The 19,114-nt window shown below is 41.0% G+C and overlaps 1 protein-coding gene across 6 annotated transcripts in view; it reads right to left on the bottom strand.

The window, feature by feature from the left end:
- The window catches only part of Gfrl (Glial cell line-derived neurotrophic family receptor-like), a 557,991-nt gene that overhangs the window by 80,418 nt on the left and 458,459 nt on the right, over window positions 1–19,114 (bottom strand). For 5 of the 6 annotated variants that reach the window (XM_087343770.1, XM_087343769.1, XM_087343772.1 and 2 more), the window contains exon 3: window positions 9,601–9,771. The exons of the other annotated variant lie outside the window; for it this stretch is intronic. In XM_087343770.1, the coding sequence (XP_087199896.1) occupies window positions 9,601–9,771 (171 nt within the window). The remainder of the gene's footprint in view (window positions 1–9,600; window positions 9,772–19,114) is intronic. 6 annotated transcript variants of the gene reach the window in all.

The raw sequence follows: 19,114 nt of genomic DNA, 5'->3' as shown, positions 1-19,114 counted from the left end.
GTGAAATCCGGATTTACAACCTTAATTTTCCAAAAAAATCAAGAAAATATTTTTCTTTCCTCGTGGCAAAACACGAGTAGACATTATCCCGCGTGGAAGAAAAAAACCTACATACAAATCGAAGACTGTGCAGAAGGCAGCAAACAAATTCCCGAAACAACTCAGTTTTCGCCCCAGTTAAAGCCGTTTTATGCTCTGCATGCAATCGATTAGCCGCTGATATGTTGTGATTACAAAAGGTAAGCCTCAGAGAGAAACAGAGGAAAATCAAAATAAATTCCTTTTTCGGTAAGCTGTACATTTTGACACATACACACGTGCACGAAACATGGTCTTTTGGAACAAAGTTTCAGAACGTCGCTATCGAGTACTTCGTCAGAATCTCAGCACGGAGATACCCTATCCAGACAGATTTTCATTGGTTTTCCTCAGTCCGACCAAGGAAATGACGGGATAGCATCTTCAATTAAGCAACGACCGCACCAAACGTTCAGCGCAACAAATTAAGAATAAACACGCGTAAGTACAACACTTTACAAATGTGATAATAAGTGCGAGACACTTTTGTCCGAACTAGTCTTATCTGAAGGTTTGATTTCGCGCATAATTATGTGCAGGAGACGGCTTGAGAACTTCGTTCACTCGGGTGACCAAGTAAGAGAATTGTTATTTGAAAGCCAAGATCCCACAGCGTTGCAAATTCACTAATACGGGTTTATGAACTTCTGGAAAAACGAAATTCAATTTTCTGAAAATCGGATTAGCGCGTTCAGAAGACTGGATTACGATCCGGGGCAAACTTCTTCCTGCGATGAAACATGAGGCAAACCGTTCATTCCCGAATTAAACTGACGGGTTGTACGTCCATTTTATGTTTGTCCACGGCTGTACCTTGTGTATGGTTCGGAAGACAGACGAACTCTGTTCACAGCTTTGCCACTTTCACTCGTGTGTGACACAGTCAAGTGAGAGGGAGCTGCATACGAGAACACGCCTTCTCCACCCTCAGGATCGATTTCACGTTCTTGTTTCCGGACTTGACTACATCATCCTAAAAGTCTCTCTCCCTCTCTCTGCTTTTGAGGTTGAGTTACGAGAGGATTTTGTATCAGTTCAGCGTCGACATCACGCACAAAGGGCTACACCCCCCGCAAAAGAACTGCATCTTGAAGTTGGAATCGATCCGAATTAACGTTTTTCGATAGAGGTAAATGTGATTCTCTTAATGCTGTTTGTTTTGAAGGACCGGAGTTACATCTAAAAAAAAATCAGCGAGTTGCAGCTGTTTTAACTGCTTTATTGATTAAAACCTGCAATGAGCACATTGTTTTATCATTCGATGACATTTTTCTCGCAGTGCGTTCGAACAACGAAGCACCAAATGATGTTGAATAAGACCACCAGAGCAGCTGTAAATGACCACTCCTCATTTTCAGAATGTTCTTCGTCTATTCAAGGTTATTTATCAACTCCAGCGTTTATCTTTTTTTAATACCGTAATTTTAAGCGGAGTTGAAGTAACGGACGCACGTTAAATCCAAAGTCTATTGGTACCACGCGATAAAAAATATTTTTACTGTCCTCAAAATTTTTTGAAACTTCAATCTAGTATGTTGTTAAACCAAATTCGTAAGCTTTGGAAACACACAATGACGATGGCTATATGGGACGAACTTCGATATAAACTAACAATTGGTGAATAATAACATCTTAGTTTTCAACGGTATTATTCTGAAACTTATGATCATCGACTTCTCCGCCTTGACTATCATTTTTAAACGTCACTACATTTCAAGCGACATAAGCTCTCGGCAAAGAATTCGTCACACATAATTCCAAGAACTGTAACTTCTTTGTGACGCCGCTTGGTTTCTGGGCCAGAAAAGGGCAATATTCTGATAAAGAGACGAATGAAATGCAATCTGTTCCAGCTTCAAAATGAAATGTAACAAGGACATCGCATTATCTCTGTACAAATATTTGAATATGCACATCATGCCATATGTCGTATTCAAATGTTGGGATTTGCTGACGCACCAAAACCTTTCGATACAATTAACCCTATTACAGCAAGGCAAGCAAACAATCTCGTTCCATGACGTCACGAATCGCTTACATTCGCATTTTGGGTTCTGGCAATGCAGCGTCTGGCCTGACCAATGATGTTTAATTGCCGTGCGAACGGCTGAAACCAATTTACGAAACTATAAATATATAAATAACTAATAACACGAACTGCAGCTTCGCAGAGGAATTTCTGCCAACACATACTCACAACTGAGATGCAAAATTGGGCAGATTTAATCCCTGTACTAACTGACTCAATACAGCTGATTCGTGTTCGATAAGCTGATAGTAAGCCTCCCGCCTTTTATAATTATCGCTAGGCTGAGCGCTGATATTTTTCGTAATCGTGAATTTTACGTTAAGTTGGTCACAGAATACTGAGCAAGACACGAATAAACTTTTAAAAAAATGGTAGACTGCCAAGCCTGTACCACAACTGGAAGTTGTAGCCTGGAGAATGTAACTGGGAAGGAACACCGTGGATCTGACCGCGCGGAGGAAGACTGTGTATTCAGCTACAGCGCCATTTAGGAAGGGAAACAAAGGAGAATCAGTCTGGGACCAAAGAGAGTGGAGTGTCGGACAAGTGACGGCGTTCCCACGCTATGAAACAGGCCAATTCAGTGCACTGCCATTTATCATGGTCTCACCTAACCTAACCACATCACACTCCTTCTTCCCTTTCATTTTCTCTTTCTGGCCGCTGCGTGGCGCCTAAAATCAATGAAATGGTTTGTTTGCTGTAGCGATGAGCTGTGGGGTTAGGGCACAACAACAGCGTAGTACCTGAAGCAGATGCTCTCTAGTTTAAGTACACGGTCCTGGTTTCTCAGCTTTGAAATTCTGAACCAAATTGCGCATTGCTGATGACGTTTAGCGTAACAGATGCCTGTAAACGTCGGAACAAAACCCAGGAACAAAGATTCAAAACGTAGGCGCGTTTCATCCTGAAAATCGGAGTTAGAAACCTGTGAAGATGAAGGTCGTCTGGTTTGTTTCGCCGTGTAGTCTGCTAAAAGATTACCGATCTTTCAGAGGTCCTTGCTGCTTCCATCATCAGGGCGATGACGAAGAGCTGACAGTTGTTCCGCGGTTATTCTATGCCAGCTGACAATATCTCGGAAAGGCAGTACCAAGAATGGCAAACTTCGACCTTAAATTGGTCCATCCATTTGATGCAAGGGTTACAACAAAACTAACAATTCAAACTGATTCTGTTTATATTAAGTGTCAACTGCAGAGCGATGCTAATGTTACTACTACTATCGCCATTGACTTCAAAATTGAAAACGCAATTACAAGAATTAGATAATTTTGCTGACGTCTTACATAGACACGAGCATCGAATCTGCGTTACATAATAAGAAGTACAATACGTGAACGCTTCTACGCCGTCTTTCAGTGCGTCTGGCGTATTCCTGAACGGGAAATCCAGAGAAGAAATTGCCAGTGCCCTCGTGGGATCGAACCCCAGTCTGCCTTTGACGATGTCAACGTCACGTCTAGCCGAAAGTTCCGATATCTGCTATTATTCCCCGAAGTCTCTGTCTACGCGGCTCCGTGACACCTGGAATTAGTTCAGATGTAATGAAGCCGACGGAGTTTCAGCAAGACACATGTGACGCCCCGTAATAATCTATTTACTCGCATCAAATATCCAACATTGGCATTAAATTCTTCTGCTAAACACATCTGAAGGTACAAGACAAATAATGTGAAGGTTTATCAATTAATACACTGTTGTGAGTCCTTTAAATTAAAACATGGTTCTATTTCACATATTACGAAAATAAAAGAGTTTCTTGATGGCAGCTCTGTCTTTTTTTAAGATCTCGGTCACCGCTACTGGCAGATAAATGTTCTCTTCTGCACGTCATAACGCGTAACAGCGCAGAAACCCCATCAGGAGCTGCGAAGTCTCTCTCTGGACCTCCAAACACTTTGTCACTGCACTAGTACAAAGAATGATAACCCACCGGGCCCGCCTTATACGCAAGAGAGCGACACGTCTCCTTCGAGGCAAGCACAGCGGAGCTGAAGACATCGAGGCCTTTCTGTACATCGCAACGACTGATGTGCTCACACTGCCCGCCGGGTGCTTCGAACTGGGTAAAAGAGATGAGGTAACATTAAGGCGAAGAGCGTCCTTAAGACTTGTCGCCACCTAGACGTGGTGCCCGTCTCTTCAGGTTGACATCATCATCATCATCATCATCATCATCTTCGCCGTCGGATGTTTCTGTATTCGGTAGACCACGTTCTTGATTCGGTTCATCTCCTTGTGTGAACGTTTCCATGATGACTGGCGGTTAGGTAATTTACGTCTTGCCCGTGTTTGACATTGTGGCCAGACTTGGTCTCCTTCGTAGAATCCCTCGGAATTTTCCAGGCATTCGTAGCAGGCCTTCATCCGACCACTGCTCACCTTCGGTTGTCATCGGCCTCCACGCCATCTCGTATCCACCACAATTCTGTATTAACTCGTTAACCAAGCGCCTACCAGTCCACAAGCCGCCGACAGTGGTCTCCCAGTCCCCCGTGGGTTGGTTACCCGTTCGATATTCTCGCAAGAGTGCATGACCTATCCACCAATCGCCCGCTCTTTGAACGCATGCCGGCTGGTTGTCTGCAATGAGTCCTCCATCCACCCACTACGCCACAACACGTCGAGCAGTCCAGCACCAACTCTCAAACCATGCAATCGAATTATGTAACACACTTAAGATTTGTGGCCTGAACAAAAATCAAGACATTTAAAGGAGGAAGACAACGTTTTCGCAGTTCTGATTCGTTCTTCTGAAAAGATCTCTGCGAAGATCTCAATGACTACTCTCACCCACTGCTGCAAATTTGAACGAAACTTGCCTAAATTGGCATTACTCGGAGAACAACCGAAATTCTTGTAATCCTGACATACCGAAAGCCACTCTTCCGCGCATTTGCAACCTACCAGAACGGCAGAGAAATGTCAACCGCGTTGTTCATTCTGATTAAACCACTCGTCGTCTGTTACCCCACCAAGATACGTAAGTAAAGTGGAATCTATTATCTGACGCTCGCTTAAGTCCTCGATTCAAGCTGTGCCTCCTCCCTCTGGGTGTATCGGAGCATTTGTGTCTCCTTCCTGCCTTCCCTTTATACGCGGGGTGAATTATAAACGGCTTGCCCCATTGGTCGGGCATGGGTGTTGAGGCATCATGGATAATGCAGGATGTGTAATCTCGGTGTGCGGTCGGAATGCGAACCCAGTGACAAGGTAATTAAGCGGGCGAGGCTTTCAACCAAGTTCGCTGAACCGTCTGTCCACCTGTCGAAGTTTGGAATTCTGTTTCGGACGCCTGGCATCTAGGCACACAGCAACACAATGCTAGCGACTGACGTGCACTGTAATGAGACGCCACGTATGCGAGCACGTGTGTGAAATGCACACGTGTTTATTCCTTATTTACTGACGACTTTCTCTAATTAAAACTGCGTTCCAGGGCAGTACAAATACTGACAAACATCCGAACGGAAACGTAACAAATTACTAAGCAAACTCGAAACGTTGAGACGGTCAATAAATAACCAACTTTTCTCGTCCATTGCAACATTCACAGAGACCCTACACTGAACCGTGACCCAGTGAATTATGTGCTGTGAGATACGGACATAGTGAGATTGACCCACAATCTTTGCGTCCGAAGTGACCTGTTACCTCGAAGACTTCCATTTTAAATTTTACAAGTATATTTTGTTATCTCCCACGTAATTCCTCTACACTGTAATAAAATAAATGTAAAGACAGGGCCAACAGAATCTGATGACATTTACGCGTGACGTCTAATTGCTTGGATCTGATAAACTTCCGTGACTGGTATTTTTATTATTTAGAGTAAACATAAAAAAATTATTTTATATTTGCTGAGAGCGGGGGTCGGTGGAAGACCTCGATGATAGCGAACACCCTGAACATTGATGAAGAAGCTTTCAAGCAATTCTGAAATGTAAAAGAATAAAAGTGACGTCTCCTTTCGTTGTTAAACCCACCAATAAAAGGAGCCCCGATTTTGAGACCGACAACGCATTTCACTGTAAAGTAACTTAAATCAGTGACTTATCATCCGCTTATCCGCCGACTGACGGACTCACCCACGCTTCTATTCAATACTTTATATATATAATGTATCCGCGCCGAATCCAGCTATCCGACCGTCCTTGTGCGTTTGTCTATGATCCTCGAATTGCAAGGGCCTAAATGTTTGTCATAGATTTCCATGGACAAATTTCATAATTAGTGGCTACTCGAAGAAGCGGTGAGTTTGAAGATTCCTGTCTTCTGAGTTGTAGCTTCGTGTGGTCTGGTAGATTTCCACCAGCGTTTCGGAGGTCCTTGCTGCCTCCATTATCGGGGCGATGCGTGCTCAACGTGCTACATATCCTTGGGAATGGCTGATATCCAAACGCAAACATGATTTTTAATAGAAACCAGTAATTCATGAAGTCGGTACTTATAATGATTTCTGATATGTGACGAGAGGGATAAAAAGTAGTTCTAAGGTGTACATGTATTTTAAGTGCGAAATGAAAATGTCGGTGTAAGGAAGGAATCCATCTTCAGAGCTATCGGCCTACGTGCCTACTCGCCCGTCGTGAAGGCACCTATTACGTAAATTACTTACGTAACTACCTAGGTACTAGCCCGCTGAAACCGTACGTATTTTTACTGAAACAGAGACTTCAGTTAACCAGAACTAACAGTAATTAACATCTCCCACTTTAACCACAATTCATAACAAAAGTATGATGACTTTGAAGTATGAGTGCATAAACCACGAGGAACCCCACTCCAGGTCGCCGTGGCGCGCAGTGCGGTTAGCGATGAAACAATTTCGTCATTCTGGGTGCCGTCCCACTGTTTGGAAGTTATTAATTATCGATGCGAACTCCCACCGAGCAGTTTTAATGGGTCCGATCTTTTGTACGCTGTTTCCCGCGGTGACGTGGAATTGTTACGACGCAAATAATCGGGGATGGGATTGTCATTTCTTTCATTCCTTCTCATCTGAGAAAGAAAACATGTCAGTTAAAACTGTTGAAATTTTAAGGTTGCAAAATATATTAAAAATCACGTATGAAATAACACGGACTACTAACAGACGAGAAATTTCTTTACAGAAGGCCACGAATTTTTGCACAGAAAAAAATCACGATGTGAGTCGACGCGATCTCACAGAGGGGCGCAGGGCGACCATTTCCGTCGAAACAAGTTTTCACGAAGTTAGTTCGTCGTCAGTTCTTCTCGGATCCTCTTGATTATGTTTCGTATAATTTCGGAAATTTAAGTTGCCGGAAGTTTATATCCCTGACGTCATTTCCTGTAACCGGAAGCAATGAAACATTTGTTCATAAATTACGTTCACGTATTTAAGATCCGAATAAACGAACGTGATCAGACATGCCGCGAAAAAAGGGGAAGTTATACAGATCAAAGAACTTCTTCAAAGGACATGTTCTTAAAGGATCTCATACCTTGCTTACGATGAATGAATACAAAATACAAACTTCACTGAAGAAAATAACGTAGGCTTACAAGTATCTCGAAACAAAATATTTCCGACTTTGTGAAGGCCTAGAATAGATTAAGCTGGCTCGCATTAAGTTCTGTGGCTGTATTTTGGGGGAAACGTCAATGTACATCAGATTCGCGTGATATCGGGGAACATCTTGACTAGTTGAGCCAATATTAGACTTTCAAGACACTACAAGGCCGCGTCTCTGAAATACAAAGTGAACCCTCCTTAGATGCAGTAGACACTTACGAAATGTAAGGTTAGGTTATGCAAAGTAATTACAAGTTAACTACTTGTTATATTAACCGTATAATTTTATCTGCAATGAGTGACTGTTACATATAATTGTATGTAAACGTGAAGCCATCTCAAAGCTCTGTGAAGATCAAGATGGCAGGCAGAGCTACTAGTTAGGGGTTGTTCAGGCTAAACGAAGGCAGGTACAGTTTTCCTACATTTTCCATTTTTACTGTCGCTCGTACATTCTTAATCTTGAAAGAGCATGTAAGATTCTCTTACCTCTCAGTGTAATCTACAGAACGGCTTAAAGCGTTAGGCAAAATGTATTTTTATACCCTAAAATGTTTTAGCTTCCCCTGAAATACAAAGCGTGCTCAGGAAAAGTATTTGGAGTCATGAGGAAGGAAATGAACGCTGACGAAAATTCTCTAACGTCGCTCTCTCGGTTTCGAACCTCCTCGAAATATTGAGAAGATTATGTAAAAAATTTGTGATGGTGGAATTGGGGGCCGAGCGGAAAACGTTGTGTGAAATAATTAATATTACTTTTTCCAGTGAGTATTCAATTTTCTTTCAAATTATAAAGCAATCACAGGAATTCGGAAGCATCTCATACGGCAACCCGACTATACGACTGAAGAAAGAATGTTCATTGCCTCAGAACGAACTTTAACCCCCACTACTATCACTACCTTAACATACACAAGGCACCATTTTTGGAATTTAGCCGTAAAGTAGGAAAACGTGCTTTCTCAGTTTTGTGGGGAAAACTTTACACAGACAGTCAACGAAAACTATGAATCTCAAAAAATAAACAAGGTTGTGAAATTCTCGGCCGTTCTAAAAATATTTTGATGGCCGACATTTCGAGGCACTTCGTTAAGTCGTCAGCGTAAAATGAAGAATCTGCGATAAAGGCTGATGTCCGGTGGGCCTAAATGTAATGATTTTATCGCAGTGTGGGACTAAAGACGGCCTCAGCTATGCTCTCTCTCTCTTTACGTCCATTCTATGTATGCCCACTGCTACAGCCGATTTAACACGTAGTGGTTTTTCATTGTTCTCTGAACTCTAAGCATCTTAAAAGGATTATAAAATAAACGACGTAGGATTCAAAGCATGCTCCAAAAGAATATTACAAAAAAAGATTTTAATGATAGGACCCCTGGAATCACAGAATCTGTCAGAAGTAGTTATTACATGAGAATAAAATTTACCAACTGCTTTGACAAGTAGTTTCGACCGAGAAACTGCGATGCAAAAAATGTTAAATCGCAAGTCATTTATCTGAGTCTCAAAGGTCACTCTTGCAAAAGTAAGATGTAAACTCGTGACTTTATATTAACCATCATCCTTCCAGAATAATTTAAAAAAGTGTTTTAAGCGCGAAGACGAAATATTTGAAAACTTGTGTCTAAGAACTGAAATAACAACCATTAATTCAGTGGAAGTGATTACGTACTAAGTTACGAAAAATGGATTTATGTAGCCATTTCTCTTGGCAACATGGATGCAGACACAAACGAACTTGTGGCCGTCATCTTAGTGCATCAGCTAAGTTGTTACAAGAAATTAAGTCCAAATCGGAGGATAGAAAATGTTAAAAATCGTAAAACCTTGCTCTTCAAGGATAAAAAGAGACGGATGGTCGAAGTTCCCCACGCCAGTATTTATCGCAAGTTACAATGCTTGACACACAACCCAGAAATAAAATGCTTAAGACAGAAAGTGACTTACTAACCTTTCTTGAGAACAAAAATGCAGGGGTGGTCAAAGAGGAAATCCCTGAAGGAGTTGCATTCGGGGTCCACGTGGGGCTCCCTGCACAGACACGTTGGGCGGAAGAAGGGGAAGGCTTGCAGCGTCCGGAGGGCCGCCTGGCACTTGGTGACGGTCACCGTCGAACACGCGACTGCAACACACCACAAGGCAACTAAGAAACTCTCACGACTTCTGTTGTCTGCCGACCGGCTCTTCGCGGTAATTTCACCAACGCGCAATGTCGTCTTTTCAATAGACAAGGAAAAAAATAAACACGTACAAAGTCAAAATAAAATATATGTCGTATAATTAACAAACAAATATTATGTCACTAGAACCATCAAGAATAAATTTATTCCACAACAAACACTTGCGAACTGGTGCTGCATTACTTAAGTAAAACAGATAATCATTAAAACGAGAGTAACCAAACACATTAAATGTGCTCGTATGCTATTGGTCCAGTTGTCCAAACGTTTTAAAATATGGGCACATTAACCTATTAACCGCGTGTCTTGTCTGAATTTTCAATTCGTCTCATTTAAATTTTTATTAGATTGCTCATAGGCTAAAAGACAAAGTATTTATGTTTTAATAGAAGTGACTGCTGTAACGTGAAGTTGCACATTCTGTTAACATTTACATTCAAAGTCACTTTCTTGTCCTCGCTCCTTCATTGACGCTCAGTTCACAAGCTGAAGACTCAGAGGCAAGCGAACGCTACTAACTTGTTCATGTTTAAAACGGTTACCATAATTCCCACACTCAACGCAAGACAAAGAGGCGGTGAGCAGCTTCAGGCTCTGGCCGCCTTCGTCACTGAGAATCTCTGGTAGTCACTGAGTAAAACCTAGGAATCTTATAAAGAGATACGATACGAGGATGCGTGTTGAATTAATCGGGATCACAACAGAATTTGGCGACGGAATTCTCTGAGTAAGGCAAAACGAAGGAGATTTATCTCACAATGAGGAGTTCTGCTCCGTGGAATTAGTTCTTAGGTGTTCAAGCAAACGAGATGAAGTCCCAGCTTTGTTTCTGATGGAACTGATAGGCGCAATTTGCTGTCCATCGTCGCTGCCTCATATCAAGGCTGGACCCTTGGAGGGCGTACGCAGGAGAAATTGACCTGAACTGAATTGGCCCTACAGTTTGAGAATCTCCATTCTCGCCACAAAATGTTCTGCCACCCCCTTACCGTTAGATTTAAACCACAATTAACGAGAAGCACAAAATGTCAGCATCTCTTAGCGGTTTTATTTGACTTCCTTGAAATTTTTAAGAAGTAATACGTTATCGCCACGCTGACATATTACACTTAGAAGCACATTAAAGAAGTGTGACGTTATTGACTTTCGGGGCCTTCCAGTTGGTTTTCAGGTGAACGATCGAATTAGGGACACGTATTCTAATTTATTTTCTTATTTAAATGTCCATCAATGTCACAAGATTGATAGATTGATAAGTAGGGGCTTAATAGAGAGAAAAATTTGTGTGCTTCAACTATTTGCAACACAGAGCACGCCAGGAAGAAAATGGCACATTATAGACTGGTGTTAAGAGGCCACATTGCTATTCCGTTCCACCATCGCTGGCAATATGTCACGTGATTACGATGTCACGCCTTAAAAAAATAATGGACTCCCATAAAACAGCTTTCCAGGGGATGGCATGTCAAAAGTTCCGCCGATTTCACAGTCCGCCCTCTGAGCGAGCGGAGATTCTGCAGGAGGTGTGTACGTAGATTTCTTTGCAGCAAATATTTTGGGGTGCGATCTCAAGAAAAGATGAAGATTGAGATGTGACAGCTAGCAGTTCGTTGGTCTGACGACACTACGTTCTCCACGTTGGACTTCGTGAAATTTGGCATCAAAATTATAATTCTAGTGACACAATTGTATTCGTAATAAGATGACTCATAATTAAGAGCCATCTTATTACGGATACAATTTTCAGTGGAAGTCCCAATGTTACTTCACTAAGCTGTCTGACGTGCGCACCATCGAATAAGATCACATTCAGTAAGCCAATCTGCTTTCTCAATGGAATCGTACATCAGATCAGGAAGTGAGCACCTCGAGATTATCATAATATGACTCAAGGCACAATTACCGTAAAACTGCGGAATGTTTTTTTAGAGAAAGTGCACGAAGTAAGGATATGAAATGAAGAGTGTGTCTGTCCGCCTCCAAGGATTTTCCTTAAAATAGGATTAAACGGAGTTCTACGGCAACAGACAAGTGGTATATTAAATTCCTACGCGAATCGCTCCTAAATAAACCATATTTACGCGAAGATCACAGTGAAATTCATAAACATTCTTCCAAGAAACAAATTACGATTTAAACGATTGGTAAATTACACAAAATTATAATAGAAAACTTTGAAATATTTTTCGATGTGATGAATATATAATTAAATAAAATGCCAAAAAAAATAATTTTTGTATCTGCAGTGGAAGTCTGTTTTTTAAGAACAGCTTTTCTATCAGCAATAAAAATAACACGAAGAAGATTAACGTCGACAGTACAGCAGCGCCGCGAAATGCGTTTGAGAAACAGGCGAACTTCACTGATTCTCATCAGAGCACATGTTTCGAAATGTGTGTTATACACATTTTGGTTGAGTGAGCCCAATATTGAAGTCCAGCACAGAGGTATTTCGAAATGAACTTTATTCACAAATCTTTAGCTTCTTCACACTCTAAATAATGTTCCCTACCATCGAGGCAAAGTCAACGACTTCCAAAAGCTGATTTTGCGTAAACAAGAAACGAATTAACCTTCCTCGGTCAGTGTGCACATTTTTAGATTTTTATATGAAGAGTTAACAAACAACCGGTTTTTTAGTTTTCAATCAGTCTTTAAAAACGAACGTTCGCGTGCAGCGCCCTCAGCAATGGAAGTGCAATTAACTGCTTGTTTCGGAGTGACGGACGTTCGGTAATAAAACTAGAAAAGAATGGGATTATTTTGAAACGACGACGAATTCTGATTCTCTAAATACAGGAAAGAAATACGTCATCAAATTGTCTAATAAAACTTTAACAAATAAATGGACAGGGAGCTGTTGGTTTTAAAAAGAAATTTCAACAAAACTTTCTGTTTCATACAGCTTATGTAACAACAGTTGTAAAAATGGTGGGTTCGTCATTAATTTCGACTACAATAAGTGATATATATGTATAAAAATTTGAATTCTCGCAGACCTAGGGAACTCGAAACATATAGCACTGAGGATCGCACAATCATTTTCATTTCATGTTCCACTTAGTCTATGTTATTAACTTTGTTTTTTCAAATTATATCCCGGAAATTGTGTATTTATGTGTATTAACTGATTAAGTTACAATGCTTTTCATAGTAATAAACCATAACTGTATATGTAATAACTTTCAATTACCTTCAAATACAATTATTCTTATAGAGAGAAGATTCTCATTTAAATATTTTGGAAATTTCGGGAATCAAACGCAGTAACTATTTTCTTTGCTGGAAGTTCAGTGGAGTGAAAGCCAAGGAAGGTGCAAGGAATGTCGACAAACGGGCGTTGAATAAATCTAACTCTGTTAAAAAAAATATTATATACAATTACAGAAGCACTTCTTGGGAGCGAAGTCAGGAATCCATTTTATCTGAGCAAGCAACGAAAAAATCAGACAGAGGTCACATTACTGTCGATTAAGGCACTTCTTGAGAAGCTAACGGTGACACAGCTGGCTGCGAAACTTTTCGCCTGTCATGGAACCCGAAGTCTCATTATCACTGTCTGTCGCCTAGGCCAAAAGAATCGAGCCCACATCGTCACATAATATTCCTGCGAGATCATTTCTAATATGATCCAACCATCTACGCCTACTTCGCCGATTGTCCGACCAAGATTTTGTATTCATATCTTACGTGCCTCGAAATCACTACATGCATTGCACATTGCATATCTCCTTATTTGGTCATTATACCAGGTCTATTATTTGTTGAAGAGTATAAATTACGAAGGTCCTCATTATGCATACAATTCCGACATCTCCTTCCTTCCAGTCTCTGCAAACTTCTTAAATCTTTGTATGTTCCTTAATGTGACAGACCAATTCTCACCCACCACACAGATTGATGCACGACGGCGATAATTACAGACACGTAAATGTGTCATTTAAATATTATTTCACTTCGTTAAGATCTGAATGAGATGTTTTGTTGAAGTCGTCAGCGGGATTTTATGGCATGTCCTTGTGACATTCAAGTGCACGGAAGGAGACGAACAACACCCCCTCCCCCTTACTCAAGCGCTACAAAGAGAAACTCTTGATGGATTGTATAAAATGGGGAGGGAAAGGGTAGGTTAGCACGGAAGACGCCCAAAAATAGGGAACGACGGAGAGCGAAAGGCCACCTGGCCACAAACGACGCATTTCCCTACGGGCAGAAGCCATGGAGGACTTGGAGTGGCAATGCCGGAATTCAACCTGCGCATCACTTCTTAATGTGCTCATCGACGACCTATTTGAAGATATTTCACGAGTTTCTTCTTCAGAAAATATATTAATTCGATCAGAAAGTTGGCCCCTTGCTACTACCACTAATTTACTTTCGGTTCATGCAACGACGCTGTCAAATATCCTGGACGTTTCGTTCATGTGCAATTCCTCTCAATTCGTACGAAATGCTTCCATAACAAACCACTGACACGTCAACAAGGTGAAACGGAGTCCGAAAAAATATGCAAATCGTAAACTACTCTTGAAGGTATGAATGAGAGAATGCATGTACAGATTCGCACTACTTAGACGTACGACGACTAAGAAAAGCGAGAGAATTTAAATGAATCTACCATTTCAGAATTCCCGATGTTCAAGGTAGTGAAATGAATTACAGATATAATTTCGCTTTTGCGGTGAGTATAACATAGAATGCGAATTTCTTGTACACGAGATGCCAGGTAAAAAAGTCAACTGATAAATAATATCTCGCACTCATAAACCTTCGAATTTTTATTACGTTTACGGCGAATTAAGCTAAACAAAATAAAGCAAAGTGCACTTTCAACCTCTGAGGTGCAAATCTATAACAAATCAAGAAAATTATCCAACTGCAGTCAGAGTTTTGAGATTCGCATTAATATCAAATAGCAATGTTTTAGAAAACATGAAACTTCATCTCGCAGGCTCTCACAATGACGAGTATGAAACGTCGGTTAATACTCCAGCACGCCGCACGATGCTACATTCCAGAATAAAGCCATGCTCAACTTCTCTCATATTTGTATTAGCCTTTAGAGTGGATTTGAGGAAGATCCCAGGGAATTGCAAATGAAGTTTAGTTATTTACAAAACAGAAAATAAATTAGTAAAATGTTTGAATTAATGTGTTCGTGTACTTAATAAAAACCTCTTTCCTAGAAAACAGTTTCCTTAAACTTTACTGTGTGTCGATTTCATTATTATATTTCGGAAAAAACTATTTCCATATGAGAACTCAAAATCACACTCACAAACATTTGCCGTGTGGATGAAAGGTCACCTCACACACAAAGTATGTGTCTCTGAAGCTGATAAGAATGCCGGATACAGACAGACGCTAACAATTTAAAACTGTCCTACATCATACTGACTTCAACACAATATTATAATTAATGTGATAAAATAATGAATTATTATTTAACGCTGCTGGTACCACAATATAAAGTTGGCCGGCGATGTGGTTCGTGTTTGGCCCCGCAGCCCACACACACCCGCGGCGCAGGGCGTCGTGGCGCCAGTTGCTAGCAGACTTGTTGGGACGCCAGCTGTAGCGTACACAGGCCCCGGAAATTTAGTCATACGGAGCAGAGGGGGAACGAGACGCTCTCGATAAAGCCTTGTCTCGGATATTGTCTGAAAACGCCGTTAAAGGGCAGTCAGATCAGCAGAGATTTCATTCCAGGATATCGCTGAAACGTACACAGTGCGATATTTTGTATAGTTTCCAGGATTTATGTGATTTTACTCAGTCCCTCCAGGAAAATGCCGTAATAGTACCTTAAGCGAGGCCAATAACGCTTCCTTCCAAATCCTTTCCAATTAATAATCCGATATCATCTTCTCATTCTACGCTACATAGTCTGAGCTACCGAAAAATAGTCATTAAATAAATTATAAATAATAAACATATTAAGTTTCCGTCTTAATTTATAGCTTATGTTTCACGTACTGATTGCATACGTACTCAGTGGAAGTAACATTCGTTATTAACCCAAAGTAGAAGCCAATCCTACACATCAGGTTCCAAGCAGTTTCGCATAAGGCGAGGAAAATGGCTACTCCTTCCCCCTGCCGTTTATTACCTCCGCATTACACGAGTGGCAGGAACTTCCGCTTTAGACAGGTCCTCATCTCACTTCCTTCCTTCTGGTAACGGGAGAAAAGTTTTCTTGCAGTTGTTAGAAGCCACCACGCAAGTCTGTAGACGGAGCGATACGCCTCTGATGCCGACAAAAGTTTTCTTTAACGTTCAGTAAGAAAATGGTAAATAATGAGTCACTTAAGTCATAATCGTGAAATTCCACAGGAGGTGGATCCAAAGCGTAAGTACAAACTCTTGTATGAAATTGGAGTTACCGGGTTTCGTCCAAGGTTGTGTGTGAAATACTGTTTATAATTCAATAATTATAAACAAAGAAAAAATTGAAACTTTAAGATTATACGCGATAAGTAGAAAGATGCCTGCCTTGTTTATGTAAAAAGCAAATCATAATAACGACAAGCTAAACGCAATTGCGAACTGATCAATAACACAAATTGGATGCTGGTAAAATTGAAGCCCGTGACCTCCACTGCAGGGCACTCTGAACTTTGAGACGAATTACGACCTGTTGGGTGATGAATTACTCAGCATGTATAAAATTGACATCTCAAGGTCTGTCAGCGTAACCATCTTTCCGTAGTATCGAGTCCCCCATCATCACATCGCCTCTGAAACACTTGGTGAATTGTGACTAATTTTACGTAATTGTGATTTCATTTTAAAATCTGCATAGGACGTTAGAAGACAAGGCCTGCCGATACAGAGGGCATCTGCGAGTATATTAAATAAACAATTAGAAACAGCCAACAAGGGGCGGACCTTCAGCTTACAGATTAACGGGGGGTGGGGGGGGTGTAGCGGGCCCTCGCCGTTAAACAACGCCATCTTACGAAAGCTTGCAAAGGGCAAGAGACTTAGGCGGGCTCTTTGAAACGACCTAAGCCTGAACAGAGCGACCGCTGACAGACTTCTTGTGAACAACTTGGTCACCGTAAAAGGGAGAAGAACTTTATGACTAGCTGAGAGACCGTCAGCTTCCCAAACAGGACCCTGCTCCATGCACTCAAAGTATTCTTCTCCTAGTCTTAAGTCAACACTGACGAATTTTCCATTAGTGTCACTGTGAAATTAAACTTCTTTGTACGTGTGATTTTTGCAACGTAGAGGCAACATTGAAATATTAGTGACTTGACATTCTACATGAAATCATTACGATATCCGCAAAATTTATAATAAAGGAAACAAAATTAAGTCTTTCTTATCATGTGGTTACGCGTGGCAAAGACGAGGCAATGCCCGATATCTTTCTACCTTTCCCAGGTTCCTTAGAATTTTTCCTCTCGCAACTGCGCGTTCTATCTCTAACTCCGCTTGGACAGCGAAAGGATGGTATGTGCTCCGTATTAGCTGAGGACCACCTATGTTAGGTTGTGTTGTGCATCTGTTGAACAATGCTTTTCATGTGCAATGCCCAACTTCTAATTAACATTCTCGCTGCGGCCAGGTAGCTTGTCCAAGGCTTAACAGCTCGTATTCAGACAGCAGAACACAGGCTTGCGTATTCACCAAACTCGTTCCTTCAAGAACACAATTAACAACTGTAAATATTTTATTTGTCCGATTAAAATTTCGTAGCGTTTGGGATGGAAAGATAACGATTAGAATTACTAAGCAGTAACATAACAAAAATTATTTTTTACAACGTTTACACAATGCCACATACAGAGTGCCCCAAAAATCATGTTTTGCGCAGAACCTTTAAATACGTCAATGTTTTAGGGTACGCACAATCACAACAGATTACAAGAATCCAACACGAGTTCTATATATCATAAAACACTCCCGCCATGCGTTGCTACAAACGTCCACGAAGAATTTTTGAGCCACGGAGTTGGAGCTGCCACACTCAATTTCTATTTGATAAATGGACTTTCCACGTAGGTTTCTGTTCACTAAATTTGCTCTCGCAACGATCCACAGTTTCTACGTTACTCATACAAAAAGTGTGTAAAATAATTAATTTAATAATTAGTAATAGCAATTAATTAAAAGCAAACAATATAAAAAAATGATTCCTGATTTATGTCATCCAGGACTGCGGTTGGGTTTAGTGAAGTCGGACAAAGTGTCACTACGGATTTAAGGAGGTTCTCTTCAGTCACACACTTCTGAATTCTACAGCTTTAAGAGGCTGAGGGAGCGCGGGTAGACAGAGATGGTACGTCGTCTGAATGCCCGAACGAAAACACATGGGAATTGTATTCAGGACGGGACGAGTCCAAAATGTCAATAAGGAGGACGGAAAAGGGGTCGGGGGTGGGGTGGGGTGGGGTGGGGGAGACCGATGAACAGGGACACTCTTTTCACTTCTGTACTATTATTTTCAAATCTCATTTTCTTCAACGGAGAGCATACACAACACTGATAAAGGGGTCTTCAGTAGAAGCTCGGAATAATAATTACTCCTGTAACTTTTTAAAGTAGATGCGCTAGTCTTCTTTTAACGTTCGCAAGTTCGACGGGGAACACTATTTGCATTTTATATCCGAAAGACCTTTATTATTATTAACGCAACTTGTTTAATGACTCCAATGCATAAATAAAAAAGTTGAGGCATCAGCAAATCTCGTCAGCTGGAAGTTGGCCTAAACCGGGTGTTCTACTGGCCGTATTTTAAGCAGACACCGACGTTTCGGAGGAACATACTGCCTCTATATTCAGAGCTGAAGATGGAGACATTACGTTCCTCTGGTGCGTCGTTGCTACGTACGAGTTCACAAGGAGACGTTGACCGGAAGCGACATCTTCCCCGTCCTGAGAACCTCAGATAATTCGTAACATTTAATTACACGTCTCTTATATTCTCCTTGGAGAGTAATTTTATAGCGACACATTAATATTTCTCTTTTTTATTGATTACGTCATCATATGTGTATTATATTTCACATCCGTAAGCTCTGTCCGTTTTAAATTCTGTATTTTACTAGTGCACACGAGTCCATTTGTTTAGAATACCGTACGCTACCGACAGGCCAAGACATACGGGGGGGGGGGCGCGGAAAAGCGCCCTCTTACATTAGATCTCTACTGAACACCTCTCATTAGTTTTATTCTTAAGTTGTGTATAATCCAGGGAAGTACGGACTTCAAAACTGCGAAAAAGTATCAAGTAAGTATAAGACAGGTTTAAAAATTTAAGCGAATATAAGACCACTT

This window comes from Zootermopsis nevadensis, unplaced genomic scaffold (genome assembly GCF_977971745.1).
Source record: "Zootermopsis nevadensis isolate Lab colony 2312 unplaced genomic scaffold, Znev_1.0 Znev_ptg000006l, whole genome shotgun sequence".
In the NCBI taxonomy this organism is placed as follows: Eukaryota; Metazoa; Arthropoda; class Insecta; order Blattodea; family Termopsidae; genus Zootermopsis; species Zootermopsis nevadensis.
Note: the sequence above shows the minus strand (reverse complement) of the source record. Positions and strands in the feature narration are given on the sequence as shown.